The 17,325-nt window shown below is 39.0% G+C and overlaps 1 protein-coding gene across 2 annotated transcripts; it reads left to right on the top strand.

Annotated features, from left to right (window-relative positions):
* The first annotated feature begins 2 nt into the window (after positions 1–2).
* On the top strand, positions 3–16,796 carry TUBE1 (tubulin epsilon 1). 2 transcript variants are annotated; one of them, XM_079779722.1, is made up of 12 exons: positions 3–160; positions 262–335; positions 2,411–2,463; positions 4,815–4,872; positions 6,180–6,295; positions 8,608–8,729; positions 11,746–11,933; positions 12,134–12,309; positions 13,099–13,239; positions 14,569–14,709; positions 15,325–15,514; positions 15,819–16,796. In XM_079779722.1, the coding sequence occupies exons 1-12, from the start codon at positions 136–138 to the stop codon at positions 15,975–15,977; spliced, it is 1,443 nt and encodes a 480-aa protein (XP_079635848.1). In that variant the 5' UTR covers positions 3–135; the 3' UTR covers positions 15,978–16,796. The 2 variants fall into 2 exon arrangements, with proteins under 2 accessions (XP_079635848.1, XP_079635849.1); XM_079779723.1 differs by having other exon boundaries at positions 15,340–15,514.
* Positions 16,797–17,325: the final 529 nt, after the last annotated feature.

A 17,325-nucleotide genomic window follows, 5' to 3' on the forward strand; every position in this document is an offset into this window, starting at 1 on the left:
GAACGGCGTCGCGCCGGCAGCCACGGCAACGACGTGCGGAGGCAGCGTGACTTACGGCCGCCCGGCCCCTCGGTGGGCGGGGAATTCGAAAGCCGGAGCGGGCGCCGGAGGGCGCGGGACCGGCCGCTCCGCGGGATGACCCAGTCGGTGGTCGTTCAGGGTGAGCTGCGCCGGGCCGGGGAGGACCCGGGCGGCGCGGAGCCCAGCGGCCTTGTGAGCCGCCTAATGTCTGTCCTCTTTCCTTCCTCTCGCCGATCGCAGTGGGCCAGTGCGGAAACCAGATCGGCTGCTGCTTTTGGGACCTGGCGCTCCGGGAGCACGCCGCGGTCAACCAGGTACCGGCCGACCCCCCCACCCACGACCCCCCAATCCCCTCTCCTGTCAACGAGGCTCCTCCAACAGAGGAGCAGGGTTTACTCTATTGGGCTTTTATCTGACCGATATGCGTTATATGGGATCTTATCCGTAAAGAACAAACTACAGAACTAATTGATTTGTAAACGTATATTGGCCTTAGATACATAATAGACTAAACGAAACCGAACACTTTCCCCTAATAAGCAGGGTCTCATCTTTTATCAGGATTCTTGTGAAGACCAATTAGATAGTATGTAGGTCTGATGTCCAGATGTAGGTCTGGGTCCTGGAGAGAGGTCTGGGCACCGGAGGGCGGTCTGGGTCAGGGGCTGGACCTCTGGGTCATGGAGTGGTGGTCTGGACTAGAATAAAGGACTGGATACTGAATTCGAGGTGCAGCACTGGGATGACTTCCGGACCCTGGCATGAAGGTCTAGGACTCCGATGTAGGTCTGAACCCAGGACATAGGTCTGGGTCCTGGGAGGGTGGTTTGGACCCTGAAGGAGGTCTGGCCCCTGAGGGAAGGTCTGGCTCCTGGGCTGGACCTGTGGGTTCTGGACTGGTGGTCTGGACTAGGGATGGAGATCTGGCCCGCTGATACAGGACTGGATTCTCCGTTTGGGCACCGGGATGGCCTTCTGGGCCCTGGCAAGAAGATATGGGACCCGGATGTAGGTCTAGGTCCTGGAGAGTGGTCTGGGCACTGGAGGGCTGTCTGGGCCCCGGGTGGAGGTCTGGGTCAGGGGCTGGACCTCTGGGTCATGGAATGGTGGTCTGGACTACTGTGGATGTCTGGACTAGAATAAAGGACTGGATTCTGGGTTCGAGATCTGGGCTTCTGAATGGAGTAGGCCCTGGCATGAAGGTCTGGGACCCGGATGTAGGTCTGAGCCCCTGATGTAGCTCGGTCCTGAGAGGGCAATTCGGGCCCCAGAGGGAGATCTGGCTCGTGGGCTGGACCTCTGGGTTCTGGACTGGTGGTCTGGACTACGGATGGAAATCTGGCCCCCTGATACAAGCCTGGATTCTGGGTTTGCAGTCTGGGCCCAGGGATGGTGTTCTGGGCCCTGGCATGAAGGTCTGGGACCCGGATATAGGTCTGAGCCCCAGGTGTAGGTCTGGGTCCTGGGAGGGCGGTTCAGGCCCAGGATGGAGGTCTGTACCCCGGGATGGCCTTCTGGGCCCTGGCATGAACGTCTGGGACCCAGATGTAGGTCTGAGCCCTGGATGTAGCTCTGGTTCCTGGGGGAGTGGTCGGGCTGCAGAGGGAGGTCGGGGGCCTGGGAGAAGGTCTGGCTCACGGGCTGGACCTCTGGGTTATGGACTGGTGGTCTGGACTACGAATAGAGATCTGGCCCCCTGATACAAGCCTGGATTCTGGGTTCGAGGTCCGGGGCCCGGGATGACTTCCCGGCCCTGGCTTGAAGGTCTAGGACCCGGATGTAGGTCTTAGCTCCGGATGTAGGTCTGGGTCCTGGGAGTGTAGTTTGGGCCCTAGAGGGAGGTCTGGGTTATGTGCTGGTGGTCTGGACTTCTGATGGAGATCTGGCCCGCTGATACAAGACTGGATTCTGGGTTTAAGGTCTGGGCCCCAGGATGGCCTTCTGGGCCCTGGCATGAAGTATGTCTTGGTCTTGGAGGGTGGTTCGGGCCCTGGAGGGAGGTCTGGGCCACAAAAAAGAGAGAGAGAGACAGAGAGACAGAGAGACAGAGAAAGAAAGAAAGTAAAAGAGGTAATGTGTGCCATTAATTATTCCTTGATTTAACCAGTGTGCTTTTAAAATGATCACCAAGAATTCAGAGAAAGCTCACTTGATTCTAGGGTCCTAGGGGACTTCCCCACCCTTCCCCGAACTGAACTTCTAGATCTCAGGACATTTTCTCTTCTATGGATTGGAAGACTGGGTCTAAGCATCCTGTGATAACTTGCTTTTTCTTTTCATAGTCACGTACCAGCTATTACAGTATTGTGGGCTTATTAAATGGCAAGGACTTCCTTTGGGAAAGAGGCAAAACTTAATGAAATGCTGTCAATATGTTCTTTCTTTTTAGAAAGGAATTTATGATGAGGCAATAAGCAGCTTCTTTAGAAACGTGGATACCAGGTAAGATGAGACGGTGCATATCACAAGGGTAATGATTACTCTTCCTGTTCTTCAAAGGACAATACAAACAGCTGATAACTGTAAAGAACTTGTCTGGCTTTTTTTGTTTGTTTTTCTTATTAAAAGCATGTTTCTCATTATTCTCATAACATTACTATTCTCATGTCACTCTTTAGAGCAGAACAACGGGTTTTCTCTTAAGACTATATTAAGCAACAAAAAGGACCTTTAGTATACCTTTTCTAAACTTGACCTGTAAATATAGTTTCACTTAAAGGACTGCTAAAAATTGCTCTTAGTGTATCTTGTTAATGCATCCAGTAATGGCTTATCTTTTGAAAGAAAAGTATATTGTGTACATTTCTGGTATGTTATTTGTGGTCAGGAATATGCTCCACGAGTAGAATGTGCTGAGAGGGAAAGAGCAATTGTCAAATTACTTTGGTTTATTCAGATCATCTTTTATCTGAAAGAGTAATTTCACATTCAAGGTTTATTCATAGCTTTTAATGTTAAATTATTAAGTTCATGCATTTTCAAAACACTTAAAGCCAAACTGTGGTGGGCTTGAGCGGAAAAATATGTACTTCATATCGGGTTTTAATCTAGTTCCGTAAAAATTCCAGTTCTAATTTGAATTAATTGGTTGGGTTTTGAGGCAGTTACCTCCTTCATGATGAATTCCAGAGTATGACCCTCAGGCTTGCAAACCCAGAAACCTTGTGGACACCTTTAGAATGAGTCCAGTGCTGAATACTACAGACAGATGCACCAAACTAAAAGTGGAAAGTCAATGTGTTAATTGGCAGTAGAAACTATAACTGAAGAAGACTAGATACTCATTTTCCTTCAGAAGCACATTCTCTTCTGTAGGAAATCTACCTGAAAAGTTAAGTAATAGAAGTTTTTTTAGTGACCATGACGACCAAGAGTAGTTCAGTGTATTGCCCTCATAACTGGTGTCATTTACCTTCATTATATGGAAATACCTATCATGGACTAGATTCCCTCTTGTTTGTGAACTAGAACATCCTCTCCCCTAAATCCTATTAAGAGACTCAAATTTGCTGTTGTAACACTTCCTTTCAGATGCTTCTACTAAATTCCAACTCCCACCCCCTCTATTCTTGGGGGCCAGTCCCTTCATTGAAAGTTATATAGTTGAGACTCAGCCTGGGAGCTATTCCCTCTGAATAAGGTGACTTCACATAACTATACTGTCATCTACTCTGTTTCATAATGAACCTTCGAGCAATCTTATTTCCCCTGTATTGAGTTTGGGATGAAGGGAAGAGGGGGCTTGGCATATCGCTGTTTCCATTTACTATCAACATATCTAGAACTGTTCCATAAGTTAGTACAAAATCTTTTGAAAACCAGACCACTTCTTTGTGTATGCTTCTTTACCTATTTAAGGAAATGATCATACCTTTTTAACAGCATGATAGGAATTTACCTATAGCAGGGTTTGGCAGACCTTTCCTGTAAAGGGTCAGATGGTAAATATTTTAGGTTTTGCAGATATAAAGTTCATAAACAAACGGGTGTAGCTGTGTTCCAATAAAACTTTATTTAAGAGAACAAACAGCTGCTCAGAGGACCATAGTTTATCAACCTTTGACCTACAGCATTTTCTGCTTAATTCTGCTGCCCTTCATATATTGTGTCTTCTTGTAAACAATATTGACTCGTATACTATGTTTGGTCCTAGATTATTTACTTTGGTAACTATGTTCAACGTGAAATTCTAGGAACACCCTTAGGTAGTCAATGGTATATAGTCAATAGTACATTCGTTGTTAAGTGTTTAGCTATAACAGGAAACTTCATTAATGGTGGCTTAAGCAATAAAGGTATCCAGTTATCTCAGATAAAAATAAACCGGGAATTTGTGTTCTAGATTTGGAGAAGTGCCTTTAACACCAAGATACTGTCTATCATATCATTATCCTTAGTGTGTTGACTTTTTGTCTTATGTTTGTTACTTCATAACTATGAAATGGCAGCCTCCAATCTAGGAATCACATCCTATTCATGTACAAGGTAGGAAGGCAGAAGAATTGGCACCAACTGCATCTGGGTCTTTTTATCTCCTTAGCCAGAACTGGATTACATGGCCAGCACTAACTACAAAGAAAGCCAGGGAAATAAGTACCTCATTTTTTTAGTCTAATGGGAGGTAGGTAAGGGAGATGATTAGGAATGGTGGCTCCTTTGTTATCTTTTGTGTCTGTCTCACCTGGCCTATGAGTAGCTTTATTATATAAATGGAAGTTAACTTTATTACCTGATAGTACTAATAGCCATGGAAGATCTTATGATTTTTTTTTTAATGATTTTTCATCTTTCAGAGTGGCTGGTGATGGTGGCAGCATTTCCAAGGGGAAAATTTGTTCTTTAAAAGCACGGGTAAGATATATACACTTGGATTCTTATATCACATGTATTTCTAATATACTGTGTAATACTATTTTAATTGCCAGTTTACAATAGCATAGTTAATTAACTACATAAATAATTGAATTCACAAATTGTAACTCCACTGGAGTCAGTACTCTATAAATATCAAACTTGACTGTCTCCCCTCAATAAAATGGTAGAGTATATAATTTGGTGGTTAAGAGTCAGTATTCTACACCCAGGCTATCCAGATTTGAATCTCAGCTCTACCGCTTACTAGCTCAGTGATCATAGCCAAGTTAGGTAACTTTCCCAGGCCTCAGTTTCCTGGTGTATAAAGTAGGTTTGTGAGGATTTAATGGGGTGGTATATATAAGCTCTTAGAACAGTGGTATATGTAGTAAGTGCTTAACATGACATGATCACAAGCACTTAAAAACCCCTCTATGACACTGAATCAAAAAATTAATAGCTTTATAGTGTACCCTAAGGTTATTTCACAATATTTTTTTCGGCTTTGCTTTATTTATTTAACTTTTTCCCTCTTTTTCCTCACTGTGGAAAATATGGGAACTAAAGCACAAGACAGCAGGGGTAAGGGGTATATAATCCTACTGCCAACCTATCCCCGCTATATTTCCTTTGGCTATATATTTTGCTATATTTCCTTCTAGTCTTCTCTGTTTCTCTCCATAATTAATTTTATGAGTTTTTTATTCTGGTTTTCTTAGTAATAGAGGTTATCTCCCATGTCAGAAAAGTTTGTGGTAATGAATTAGATTGTGAGTTACTTGAGGGGGGACCGTTGTCATCTTTGACATCTACCTAGTGCTTGGCTTTGCACATAATAGTAAATTTACGGCTTGAATTGACAATTTCTGGCTGCGATTCACAAAGAGCAGCTTGGTTGCTCCGAGTAAACAAATGCATTAATGCACCTTATATTGAAAATGTTTTCTGGTAAGGTTACCTTCTAGATTTCTGAGACCTTGTTCTCAAGAAATTTACAGTCACATAAGCACATGAATAAAAGAATAGTTAGAACATCAGTTGAGGGAATTATTCAATTTTTTTTCCTCCACTTGGTAATTTGGAGTAGGGTAAGAGTTTAGAATCCATCTTTTATTGGATTTCACCTTTCGAGCAGAGTGAAATTATTTTTTAATTCTTATATCAGAGTCTACATAAAGATTCAAATAGAGATCTGATTAAGCTTAAATTAGAAGAACAATGCAACTTTTAGCTCATAAGTTATTTTCACTTACAGCGTGACTAACTGAAGAAAAATATGTTAATTCAATCTTATTTCTCCTCAGGCTGTCTTGATTGACATGGAGGAAGGGGTCGTCAATGAAATTCTGCAGGGACCTTTGAGAGATGTATTTGATAGCAAGCAGCTCATCACTGATATTTCTGGCTCAGGGAATAATTGGTGAGAATATGCCGACCATTAAAATGGAAGTGTCTTCAGAAAAAAAAGAGCAATCTTTTCTTCGTTCTAATAGGTCCTGCTGACATGAAATCAAAATAGAACATTCCATACCTGACTCTAGGCCTTTCCCCCATCATCTTTTCCTTGATAAATAATGGTGTTTCATACTTTTTGGAAATTATTCTTTCTCATCTTTTTAAAGAAAAACATGATTCATGAAAAATTGATTTACTAAATTCCTCGTTGTAAATTGATTCTTACATAATACTAAATAGTGACAAAAGTTTTAAGTATTGTTATAAACTGTTCTCTTACCTATAGTATTTGGCTCTATCAAGTTCTCCAATAAATTGATACAGAGATGCAAGCCAGACCAGTGTCCCAGTATTCAAGTTCAGCCTGAGGCTCTGTTTGGCCCTTAAAGTACAATGGTTGCTTCTCCTTAATGGGAAAAAAGCTCTAACAACGATCATTTAATTATTTGCAAGTCTAATGTTTATTTTAAACTAGAGGCCTGGTGCATGAAAATTCATGCACTAGAAAGGGGATCCCTCAGCCCGGCCTGCCCCCTCTCACAGTCCGGGAGTCCTCAGGGGCAGGAGGTGACCCGGCGATCAGGGGAAGGTGACACCTCATCACACCTCTACTGCTGCCACTGCCGGCAGCACAAGCCTCAGCCGGCCCTGGTTACCTGAGCCTTGGGCGGCCCTGGGTGGTCCTGAGCAGCTGGGCAGCCACCATCCGAGGCTTGCCTGCACCTCGGGCCCGCCCTGGGCGGCTGGGGGCTGAGGGGACGGGGGGACTCTGAAAGCAGGCACACAGCAAGGCCGGGCCCACCTGGGGGCGGGCCCGGCCTTGCTGCGCACCTACCACCCCAATGGGGCTGAGAGGACTGGGCACCGCCATCTTGTGGCTGTGGGCACTGCCATCTTTGAGGGCTGGGCAGTCAATTAGCATATTCCCTTCTTATTGGCTGTGGGCACTGCCATCTTTGAGGGCGGGGCAGTCAGTTAGCATATTCCCTCCTTATTGGCTGTGGGTGCTGCCATATTTGAGGGTGGGGCAGTCAATTAGCATATTCCCTCTTTATTAGATAGGATATTTGCAGTCAGTCCCTAAGGTTCACAATGTGTAATGATGTATAATTTCACTAAAGCATGAATTTGAATCTTGTGTTCTGGGAGAGTCATTTTGAGAGAACCAGTCACTAAGTGAATACACCTAACTACCGGTTGCCGGGAAATCATGTTCATCATAGTGAACTTGCAAATTTGGGCAGGTAAAAAGGCTTACAGATCCTCATGAATATCAGTTTTTACTGTGTGCCGTTTCTTCTAGTAATAACATAGTAATGTGACCAATGTTTTTCTCATATTTTAAACAAAATAGCTTTAAATTTTTTGTCTTTCCAGTTGACTACATTCTGCTTTTTAATATGTAAAATTCTCTGCAATTGGAGTTTACTTAAAATCTTATTTTGTTGTAATTATACCTTAAGCAAAAAATAAGAGAGGAACACCATAGTTTAATATCCATTGATAATGAGCTCTCTTATCAGGATATCTGAGGATTATAAATATATATTTACTAAATTTTCTACCTACTCTCATTGAGATATCATATTATTTATGGACTAGAGGCCCAATGCACAAAATTCGTGCATGGGGGAGGGGTGTGTCCCTCAGCCCAGCCTGCACCCTCTCCAATCTGGGACATCCCTCTCACAATCCAGGACTGCTGGCTCCCAACTGCTCGCCTGCCTGCCTTCCTGATTGCCCCTAACTGCTTATGCCTGCCAGCCTGATCACCCCCTAACCACTCCCCTGCCAGCCTGATTGCCTCTAACTGCCCTTCCCTGCAGGCCTGGTCCTCCCCAACTGTTCTCCCCTGAAGGCCTGGGTCCCCCCGCAACTGTCCTTCCCTACAGGCTCGGTCACCCCCAACTTCCCTCCTCTGCCAGCCTGGTCACCCCTAACTGCCCTCCCCTGCAGGCTTGATCGCCCCCAACTGCCCTCCCTTGCAGGCCTGGTCCCTCCCAACTTCCCTCCCCTGCTGGCCATCTTGTGGCGGCCATCTTGTGTCCACATGGGGGCAGCCATCTTTGACCACATGGGGGCAGCCATCTTGTGTTTTGGAGTGATGGTCAATTTGCATATTACTCTTTTATTAGATAGGATATGAAACAGGAATAGGAGTTACTTAATATGGTAAAAATACTTCTTTAAGTTTTCTATAATTTCATTTAGATCAGAAATAAAAATCTTGAAATAGTAAATGTAAGGAATGTTTTTTAATCTTTTTTTTTTTTCCAGGGCTGTGGGGCACAAAGTTTTTGGCAGTCTTTATCAAGAACAGATTTTAGAGAAACTCAGAAAGTCAGCAGAGCACTGTGATTGTTTGCAGTGTTTTTTTATAATACATTCCATGGGAGGAGGTAAAGTTATTCATTCATTTACATGTAACATTGTGAAAATGCAACTGGGAATTCATTTGCAAACATAAGTCTTGTTTTCAGTCCTATGCTTGATAAAGAGAGAACAATTAAGAGAGTGTGTGTTTATGAATGTATATACATAACAAGTCTTTATCTTAATGTTTATCAAAGTACTACCATTAAATAATTAATCTTTTTAAGAGTCAGTAGGAAAAAAAAAAGTCAATAGAATGGAATCTGAAATTTTTTTCTTCCTCTACCTTTAGTTTCTTTTACTGCATTTCCAGTTACATTTTATTATATATGAGCTTTGGGGGAATGCTGACTTTCTCCTAAGAGTTTACTTGTGCAGTCTCTTATCCTAACTAAAGCTAAGTATTTCTGGCATGTTCACAGGTATGCTTGCAAAAGAATATCAGAATCCACTCTAGCCGGGTGGCTCGATTCTTGGTCAGGGCATATACATAAGTTTCAGGTTAGATCCCCTGTCTGGAAACATATGGGAGGCAACCAATCAATGATGTGTCTCTATGTCTTTCTCTTTCTCCCTCCTTCCCTTCCTCCGCTCCTTCCACTCTCTCCAAAATTAAACATATCCTTGGGTGAGGATAAATATATATATATATGTGTGTGTGTGTGTGTGTGTGTGTGTGTGTGTGTGTGTGTGTATCAGAATCCATCCTTTCTCTAACCACCTTCACACCTTTGTTTTGTTCAATAAGAAATAAGTAAAAGAAATAATTTTAGTCAACTCCTCTAAATCATTTCTCATGTGGTAATCAATTACCTTGACCTACAATAAGTGGTTTGCATTGCTCTCTTTCCCCAGGAGAGTCTACCTTGCAAGTGAAGTATTTTGCTTCCCTATTTATGAAATAGAAACAGATCATAATCTGCTAATTTCATACTAGGATTATCTCATTTTAAAAGAAAAATTTGCTGCGTTTTTTTTCTCCAATCTGAGATTAAGATTTTCTATTCAGCAGCTTAAACATATCTATTTATTCAGTAGATTAAACATACATACGATTTTTAAATTAAAGTCATAATTACTATGTAACCATGCCTATAGAAGACCATCATTAAATTAAGAAACAAATTTTCTTTGTGATAGTATACTTAACATGCAAATTTGAATTATAATCTCAGAAGATTATAATTCACTGAAAATGACAAAAATAATTTAAGTAATACTGAAGGTTAAAAATGAAGATCTTCTTTCCCACATTCAATCTCTAGTGTGTCTCTTTACAGGTAATTAAATTTGCCAATGTCATCCTTCCAGATATTTTCTATGCCTCTTAAAAGTGTGTGTGTGTGTGTGTCTATATATATATAAAAGGCTAATATTTAAAATTTCCCCTCGGGAGTTCGACCGAGAGAACAGGAGTTTGATCACTTTCTATGACGTGTGCTGACCACCAGGGGGCGGTGTGGAACATGGCGGGGGTGCTGAGGGAGCAAGGGAAGGAGGAGGTGGGGAGGCGGGGAGGCAGGGGGAACTGTGTGGTAATGGTGGTGGTGTGGGCAGCAAGGGAAGGAGGAGGTGGGGAGGCAGGGAACCTGATCAGCCCTGATTGCAGGCCAGGCCTAGGGACCCTACCCGTGCACGAATCTCGTGCACCGAGCCTCTAGTTTTCACATGAACAAGATCATGCAATATGTATTATTCTATAATTTTTCCACTTTATAGTTTTCTCACATGTCTTTCAATATCAACTGTCTCAGAGATTCCAATTGTGTAAATAGGTAATAATTTTTAAAGTCAGTCCTCCTTAGTGGATGTTAAGTTGTTTATGGTGTTTAGTTATTACAAAAATCCCCAATGAACTTCTGGTACATACATCTCTGTTCACTTGTGCCACTATAGCTGTAGGCAATATTCCTAGAAAGAAAAGTGAGACCAAAGAATATGTAATTTAAAATTTTGATCCTTTACTAAATACCTTCTTATATTATTGCACCAACCCATATTATTAGCAACAATTTATAAAAGTTTATTTCCCGATACTATCATCAACACCAAGTATGAGACATAAATCTAATATGTTCAAAATTATATTGTTTTAAATTGTATTTATTTAGAAGATAGGTTGAGCATTTTCATATCTTTTTCATTTGACTTATTTTGAGTTAGATATTTATATACTTAGCCCATTATTCTTAAATTTTGTTTGTTGATTTATGTGACCTCTTTATTAAAGAAATTTAGTCCTCTATCATATGTGTTGAAGATTTCTTCTTAAGTTTGCCTTTTTATTAGTTTATGGGTTTTCTTTATCTATGTATAGAAGTTTTTTTATTTTTCATGGGATCAAAACTGTCTTTTCTATTATAGCTTTGGTTTTGTATAATGCTTAGAAAGTCTTTCTCATTAAAGATTAACAAAAAAACCTCCCTCACTTTTATCTAGTATTTTTAACATCACCACCTTTTTTGTTTGTTTTAGAGAGGCGGGGAGAGCAGAAGAGAGGGAGAGAGAGAAAGACATCGATTTGTTGTTCCACTTATTTATGCATTCATTGGTTGGTTGATTTTTGTAGGTGCCCTGACCAGGGATTGAACCTGCAACCTTGGCATGACGGGACTACGCTCTAACAACTGAGCTATTCTGTACTCCACCAAAGATGTTAAGATAGTTTTGCTTTTTGTTTTAAGTTGCCTAATATTAAATGTGGATTGAATGCTGTCTTAGTTGAATTTTTTTTGTCCTTCAATCAGTTCTTTGACATCATATAGGTACAATTTTAATGTGAAAAAGAGTGAAATATAGAAAGGCCTCTCAACCTCACAGTAAGGGCCAGACATTGAATTCAGAACTTGAAGCCTCACTACCCATTTGGTCTTAATCTCCTTATCTGAAATTAGATGAGTTAATATATAATCACAGGAATAAGTTTAAAAGTTCTTAATATATATTTCCACCAAAAAAGAAACACCATAGAATTCCAAGTTCCTCACATTATATTCTGAATCATTTATGCTATTTGTTATCTTTTTGAAATTTAATCCTCAGGAACAGGATCTGGACTTGGCACATTTCTTTTAAAGGTACTTGAAGATGAATTCCCAGAAGTATACAGATTTGTGACTTCAATTTATCCTTCTAGTGAGGATGATGTCATAACTTCACCTTATAATAGCATCTTGGCAATGAAGGAACTTAATGAGCATGCAGACTGTGTGTTGCCCATTGACAACCAAGTAAGAAATGACATTGTAATTTGTGTATATATTGCATATACAGTCATTCCTGTGTTATGCTTAGATGAAACATTCTTTACTTTTCAGCCTTCCCATCTAAAAATTTGATTTGTTTTCTTTCTCTTCTTTCTTTCCTGATAGAATGCTATCTGTGTCCACTCTTCTTAGTAACTTCTCTCTCAATATTTTTCTCTTAAAAGTCCTTATTTGACATCATTAGCAAAATTGACCTTGTGGTGAATTCTGGAAAGTTGGGTACAGCTGTAAAGCCAAAGAGTCTGGTTACTTCAAGTGCTGGGGCTTTTAAACAGCGGCAGGAAAAGCCCTTTGATGCGATGAACAACATTGTGGCAAATTTGCTGCTCAACCTAACAAGGTAATCCTATGGTGCTATACCTAAGGACAGTTTCAAAACTTCAAAACTAAGCTGTACTTAGAATAGCATTTTTTAGTTATTCTAAATTGTCGAAGCTTCTTATGTTTTTATTTTGTCTAGTGATTTCAAATCTTGAGTGAAGAACCAGAATTTTAATTCTATGGCTCCAAAGGAGCATTTCCCTAGGTATATTACATGGAATAATAAAAGTTTTTGTGGTAGATACACTTGAGAAACTCTTGTTTAGACAAAAGCAAACTTTTTTTTTTGCTATATATAGAATGCTTTCATCTTTAAAACCAGCTGATCTGTATCTTCTCATTAGCTGATCCAAAATATTTCCTTGACTTTAATCTAAAAGGTTGCTTTGTCATTATTATATTCTAAAGCATAAAGCTTATTAAGCAGACACCTGAGGAATTTAGTAAAGATTACAGAATAAATAAATAATTATTAACTAACGTGTTTAACTCAATCTAAAGACTGTTTTAAGTAAGATATTTTTATATACATATGTAATGAGCAACTGTAATAGTGTGTTGGTTATACCTCAGGTAAGCCAGAAATAAGAATTGCTATAGAGGTTGTGTTATATTTTAGTTATCTTTATACATCATATTCATGATACTGAATTTCTCTAATACAGGGGGAAAAGAGTATATATTCTCTACTGAAGAACAGGGTATTGAGAGGATTTAAGAAAATGCCTGCTAAGTAAATCAAGCTACACTTAAAGTATATAACTTTAAAATTAAACTTTTTTTCTCATGCTTTAATATAATGTTTTAGCTCTGCGAGGTTTGAAGGATCCCTTAATATGGACCTTAATGAAATCAGCATGAATTTAGTTCCTTTTCCTCAACTGCATTATCTTGTGTCAAGCCTAACACCTCTGTATACACTGGCAGATGTTAACATTCCTCCTCGAAGGTAAGCTCTAGTAACTTTATTCCAATGACTTGAGAACTTGAGTTACCTTTAAAAAAAATATTTTTTAAGAGAAACGTTTATATTAACTATTTCTTTGTGAGAAATATATAAAATATAGTTGATGGTGGCCATTTTTCCATTTAATGAATGCTTCCTTATTTAGAAATTATTGCTTTTTAAAATGTCAATATTGCTCTAACCAGTTTGGCTCAGTGGATAGAGCATCGGCCTGCGGACTCAAGGGTCCCAGTTTTGATTCCTGTCAAGGTCATGTACCTTGGTTGCGGGCACATTCCCAGTAGGGGGTGTGCAGGAGGCAGCTGATCAATGATTATCTCATCATTGATGTTTCTATCTCTCTCCCTCTCCCTTCCTCTCTGAAATCAATAAAAATATATTTTTTATTTAAAAAAAGACTTCATTCACTTAAAAGTCTCCCTCTTCAGGAACACTACTATAGAGTTTCATGTTTTATAGGGGACCCTAACATTGTCTTTGATAGTTTCCTCATGATTATTCCTGATTTATGATAATTTTATAAAAATTAACAAAGTCATTTTCTCTTAGTGTTGTAGACCAGTGGTCGGCAAACTCATTAGTCAACAGAGCGAAATATCAACAGTACAACGATTGAAATTTCTTTTGAGAGCCAAATTTTTTAAACTTAAACTTCTTCTAACGCCACTTCTTCAAAATAGACTTGCCCAGGCTGTGGTATTTTATGGAAGAGCCACATTGAAGGGGCCAAAGAGCCGCATGTGGCTCGCGAGCCGCAGTTTGCCGACCACGGTTGTAGGCTTTTAATTAGTTTTGATAGTTCTGGTACTATGCAAGTAGATAAGCATCTATATATATAAAAGCCAAGCGACCGGAATGACCAGAACAACCAGTTGCTATGATGCACACTGCAGCAGCCAACCAGCCCGATAGGGGCCCGGATCAACCCCCGACCCCAATCAGAGGCGGGGCCGTCCGGCCAGACCCCACCCATGCATGAATTTGTGCACCGGGCCTCTAGTACTGAAATAAGTAATAATGACACAAGTTCCCCAAATCAGCATTTCATAGAGCTCACTAATGATATAGTTAACATTTGTAGATACCTGAAACCACCAATATATTGTAGAAGCTTTTTATTTAAAAAAAAAAAAGATATGTCATTCCCTCTGTGCTCGTATTCTGTAAAAGATTGCTTTGAGAAAATTATAGCAGAGATTGAGAATATATTTGCATGTAAAGTTTTACCTACAGATGACTGTCTTCATTTTATAGTTATACATAGAAGAAAGATGTAATATTTTGTATAACAATGACTCTTAATTGTTCTAGATTGGATCAAATGTTTTCAGATGCTTTTAGTAAAGATCACCAGCTAATTCAGGCCGACCCCAAACACAGTCTCTACCTCGCCTGTGCCCTCATGGTTAGAGGAAATGTCCAGATTTCAGATCTTCGCAGAAATATTGAAAGGTTTGATTTTGTATTTTTTCAAGATAATTTGTTATGTGTACTGCTGTGACAGTGTAGCATAATAATTAGGATAGTCTCTCTTCGAACTCTAGCCATTTAAGTAAAGCATGACCTTGAGCAAACTGCTTAGCCTCTCTGAGCCTTATTTTCCTCAAATGAAGAATAAGAATAACAATAGTACGGAGTTGTTATTTTTAAGTACTAAATGATATATTTCCTGAGAGTGTTCAAAAAATTTAACTATTGTTACTGTGTTTATTACTACCACTACTACCACTACACTGCTTCTAAGTTTATGTTTTGCTATTTATTCTCAGTCTGTTTTTCAGAAAATTGCTCTGTTGAATTACAAAGTAAAGAAAATTATAATACTTTTATTTCTTTTCATCCCCAGATTTCTAATGTTAAGGAATGTGTTTCTAGCTTTATGAATCGCCACACAACTAATGTCCTCCTACTAAATGTTTCTTAGTTCACAGTCAGACTGTACCACAATACTGCTAATAGTAAAAAATAGATAACTTACATTATAAACTAACAGTACCATCAGTAATGCAGTAATGTTTACCTAATGTGAGCTGCTGTAATACGACAGATATTTAATTCTTACCTTAGATCTTTGTATCTCAGATTAAAACCTTCTCTACAGTTTGTCTCCTGGAATCAAGAAGGCTGGAAGACCAGCCTTTGTTCAGTTCCTCCTGTGGGCCATTCCCATTCATTATTAGCTTTAGCAAATAACACATGTGTGAAGCCTACCTTCATGGAACTGAGAGAGAGATTCATGAGGCTCTACAAGAAAAAGGTAATTATCGGCACCTTTTGTAATTATGTGTGTTTATTTTGGCTATTTGTGATGTATTCTCAAGAATTGTACTATTACAAATCAGGGGGATTCTATTTCCTATATTCATTGCACTGATTATAACTAAAGAGCAGAGGCTAACTCAGACCATCTAAATGAGAAATCTCATGAATTTATAGTTCTCATTTCTCTTGTAAATCTGAGCGAACTATCATTTTAATACAGGATGTTTACATTATAGGATAGTTATATGTATCACATTTCCTGAAAATAGTCAACATCATTCGGTTTTTTTAATTTATAGGCTCACCTTCACCACTACCTGCAAATTGAAGGGATGGAGGAAAGCTGTTTCACAGAAGCGGTGTCGTCTTTATCAGCTCTCATCCAGGAATACAGCCAGCTGGATGCCACAAAAAGCATGCCCGTGGAAGACTTACCCAGACTGAGCGTCGCTGTGTAAAACAGACCCAAAATGCTTTTCCTTTTCCTTTAATCTTACCTTGCTTTTTCAGAACTTTTGTGATTCAGAAAGCCCAGTTTGTGTTTTTCCTATTAGGGAGTATTTCTGTCTGCAAGAGTGGTTCCGTTTAATCACCATTGATAATGCCAGTGTGTGAAATTAGTAAGTCCTAGTACCTTAACTTCAAACATTGTCTTCAGAAAATTCCCTTTTTCTAAAATTGAGAGAATGCAGTTCTTTAGTATTTTACTTTATTTATACTCATAGTTAGGTATTTATACAATAAGAATCATGTCTTAGTTACAAATGTTGTACAGATATATTTTTATATTTATTTATAATTTATGTTTTCATATTCTGTTTAAATTCTTCTGATTTTTTAGAAATAAGTACAGGGAGTTGAAGCCACAATATAAATATTTCTGTGTAACATCCACTAACCTCAGGGAAAGATTTTATGATATCTATTGAGTTTTGGTTTCTTCTTTGGATAACCTTGTTTGCACTCAAAAGAGTCACAGTTTACATTTATTTTAACATGTATTTGTATTAAATTCTTTTTAAATATAATGCTTTTTTATCAAACTGTTTGATTTTGAAATACTAAATGTCCATATTTTTTAACAGTGCCACTTGTTATCATTGTTTTGCTTGTCACTATACAAACATTACAAAGCTTGTCTTCTTTCAAACTTATAGTAAATGGCTATCGTAGTCTAGAGAAAGTGTTCCAGTTACTATCATTCCCAGTTGAAATCTTTAACGTTTATTTATCTTTAATCACAATTTATATTTCAAAGCCATATGTGGATTTATCATTTCAGAAAGTAATGTTGAGGAATAAATTATTTTCAAGCCGAAATAATTTTTTGTGTGCTTTCTTTAGTGTTACATTTTTCAAATTCCTTTCATTTTCAAAGTAAGGATACTGTTCTTGGTCTTTATCTTGGAAATGTTGTTTTTTATAGTATTTGGTATAAAAACTTTAAATTACAATTGTCAACAGTAGGCAATGAAATTCCATTTTTCTCTTTCCCAAAGAAATCTTAATAAACTGATATTCAAGATAGTGCAGTGGAAATTATAAATTTGTTTACAGTTTAACTTTACTCCTATTTAAGAAAATCTAGAATCTTGCTCACCTTGCTTACCATCTGAGTGGAACCTAGGCTACATTGTTGAAGTGCAGATAAAGTTTTAAATTTTTAATATGTGTTTTACACATCTTCAACAAAGTATTCCAGATTATTTTATAGAATGAAGTATTTTCTTTTAAATTGTGTAGTTTTTCCATTATATATGGAAAATGTAGGTGGAACAAAGTATCTGTGTATTATATAATTATGAG

The sequence above is a fragment of the Cnephaeus nilssonii genome (assembly GCF_951640355.1).
Source record: "Cnephaeus nilssonii genome assembly, chromosome: 9".
Lineage (NCBI taxonomy): Eukaryota > Metazoa > Chordata > Mammalia > Chiroptera > Vespertilionidae > Cnephaeus > Cnephaeus nilssonii.

Coding starts and splice junctions, on each gene's coding strand:
- TUBE1 (XM_079779722.1), top strand. CDS start 136: ATGACCCAGTCGGTGGTCGTTCAGG. Junction 336..2,410: donor AGCACGCCGCGGTCAACCAG/GTACCGGCCGAC, acceptor CTTTCTTTTTAG/AAAGGAATTTATGATGAGGC. Junction 15,515..15,818: donor TGAGGCTCTACAAGAAAAAG/GTAATTATCGGC, acceptor TTTAATTTATAG/GCTCACCTTCACCACTACCT.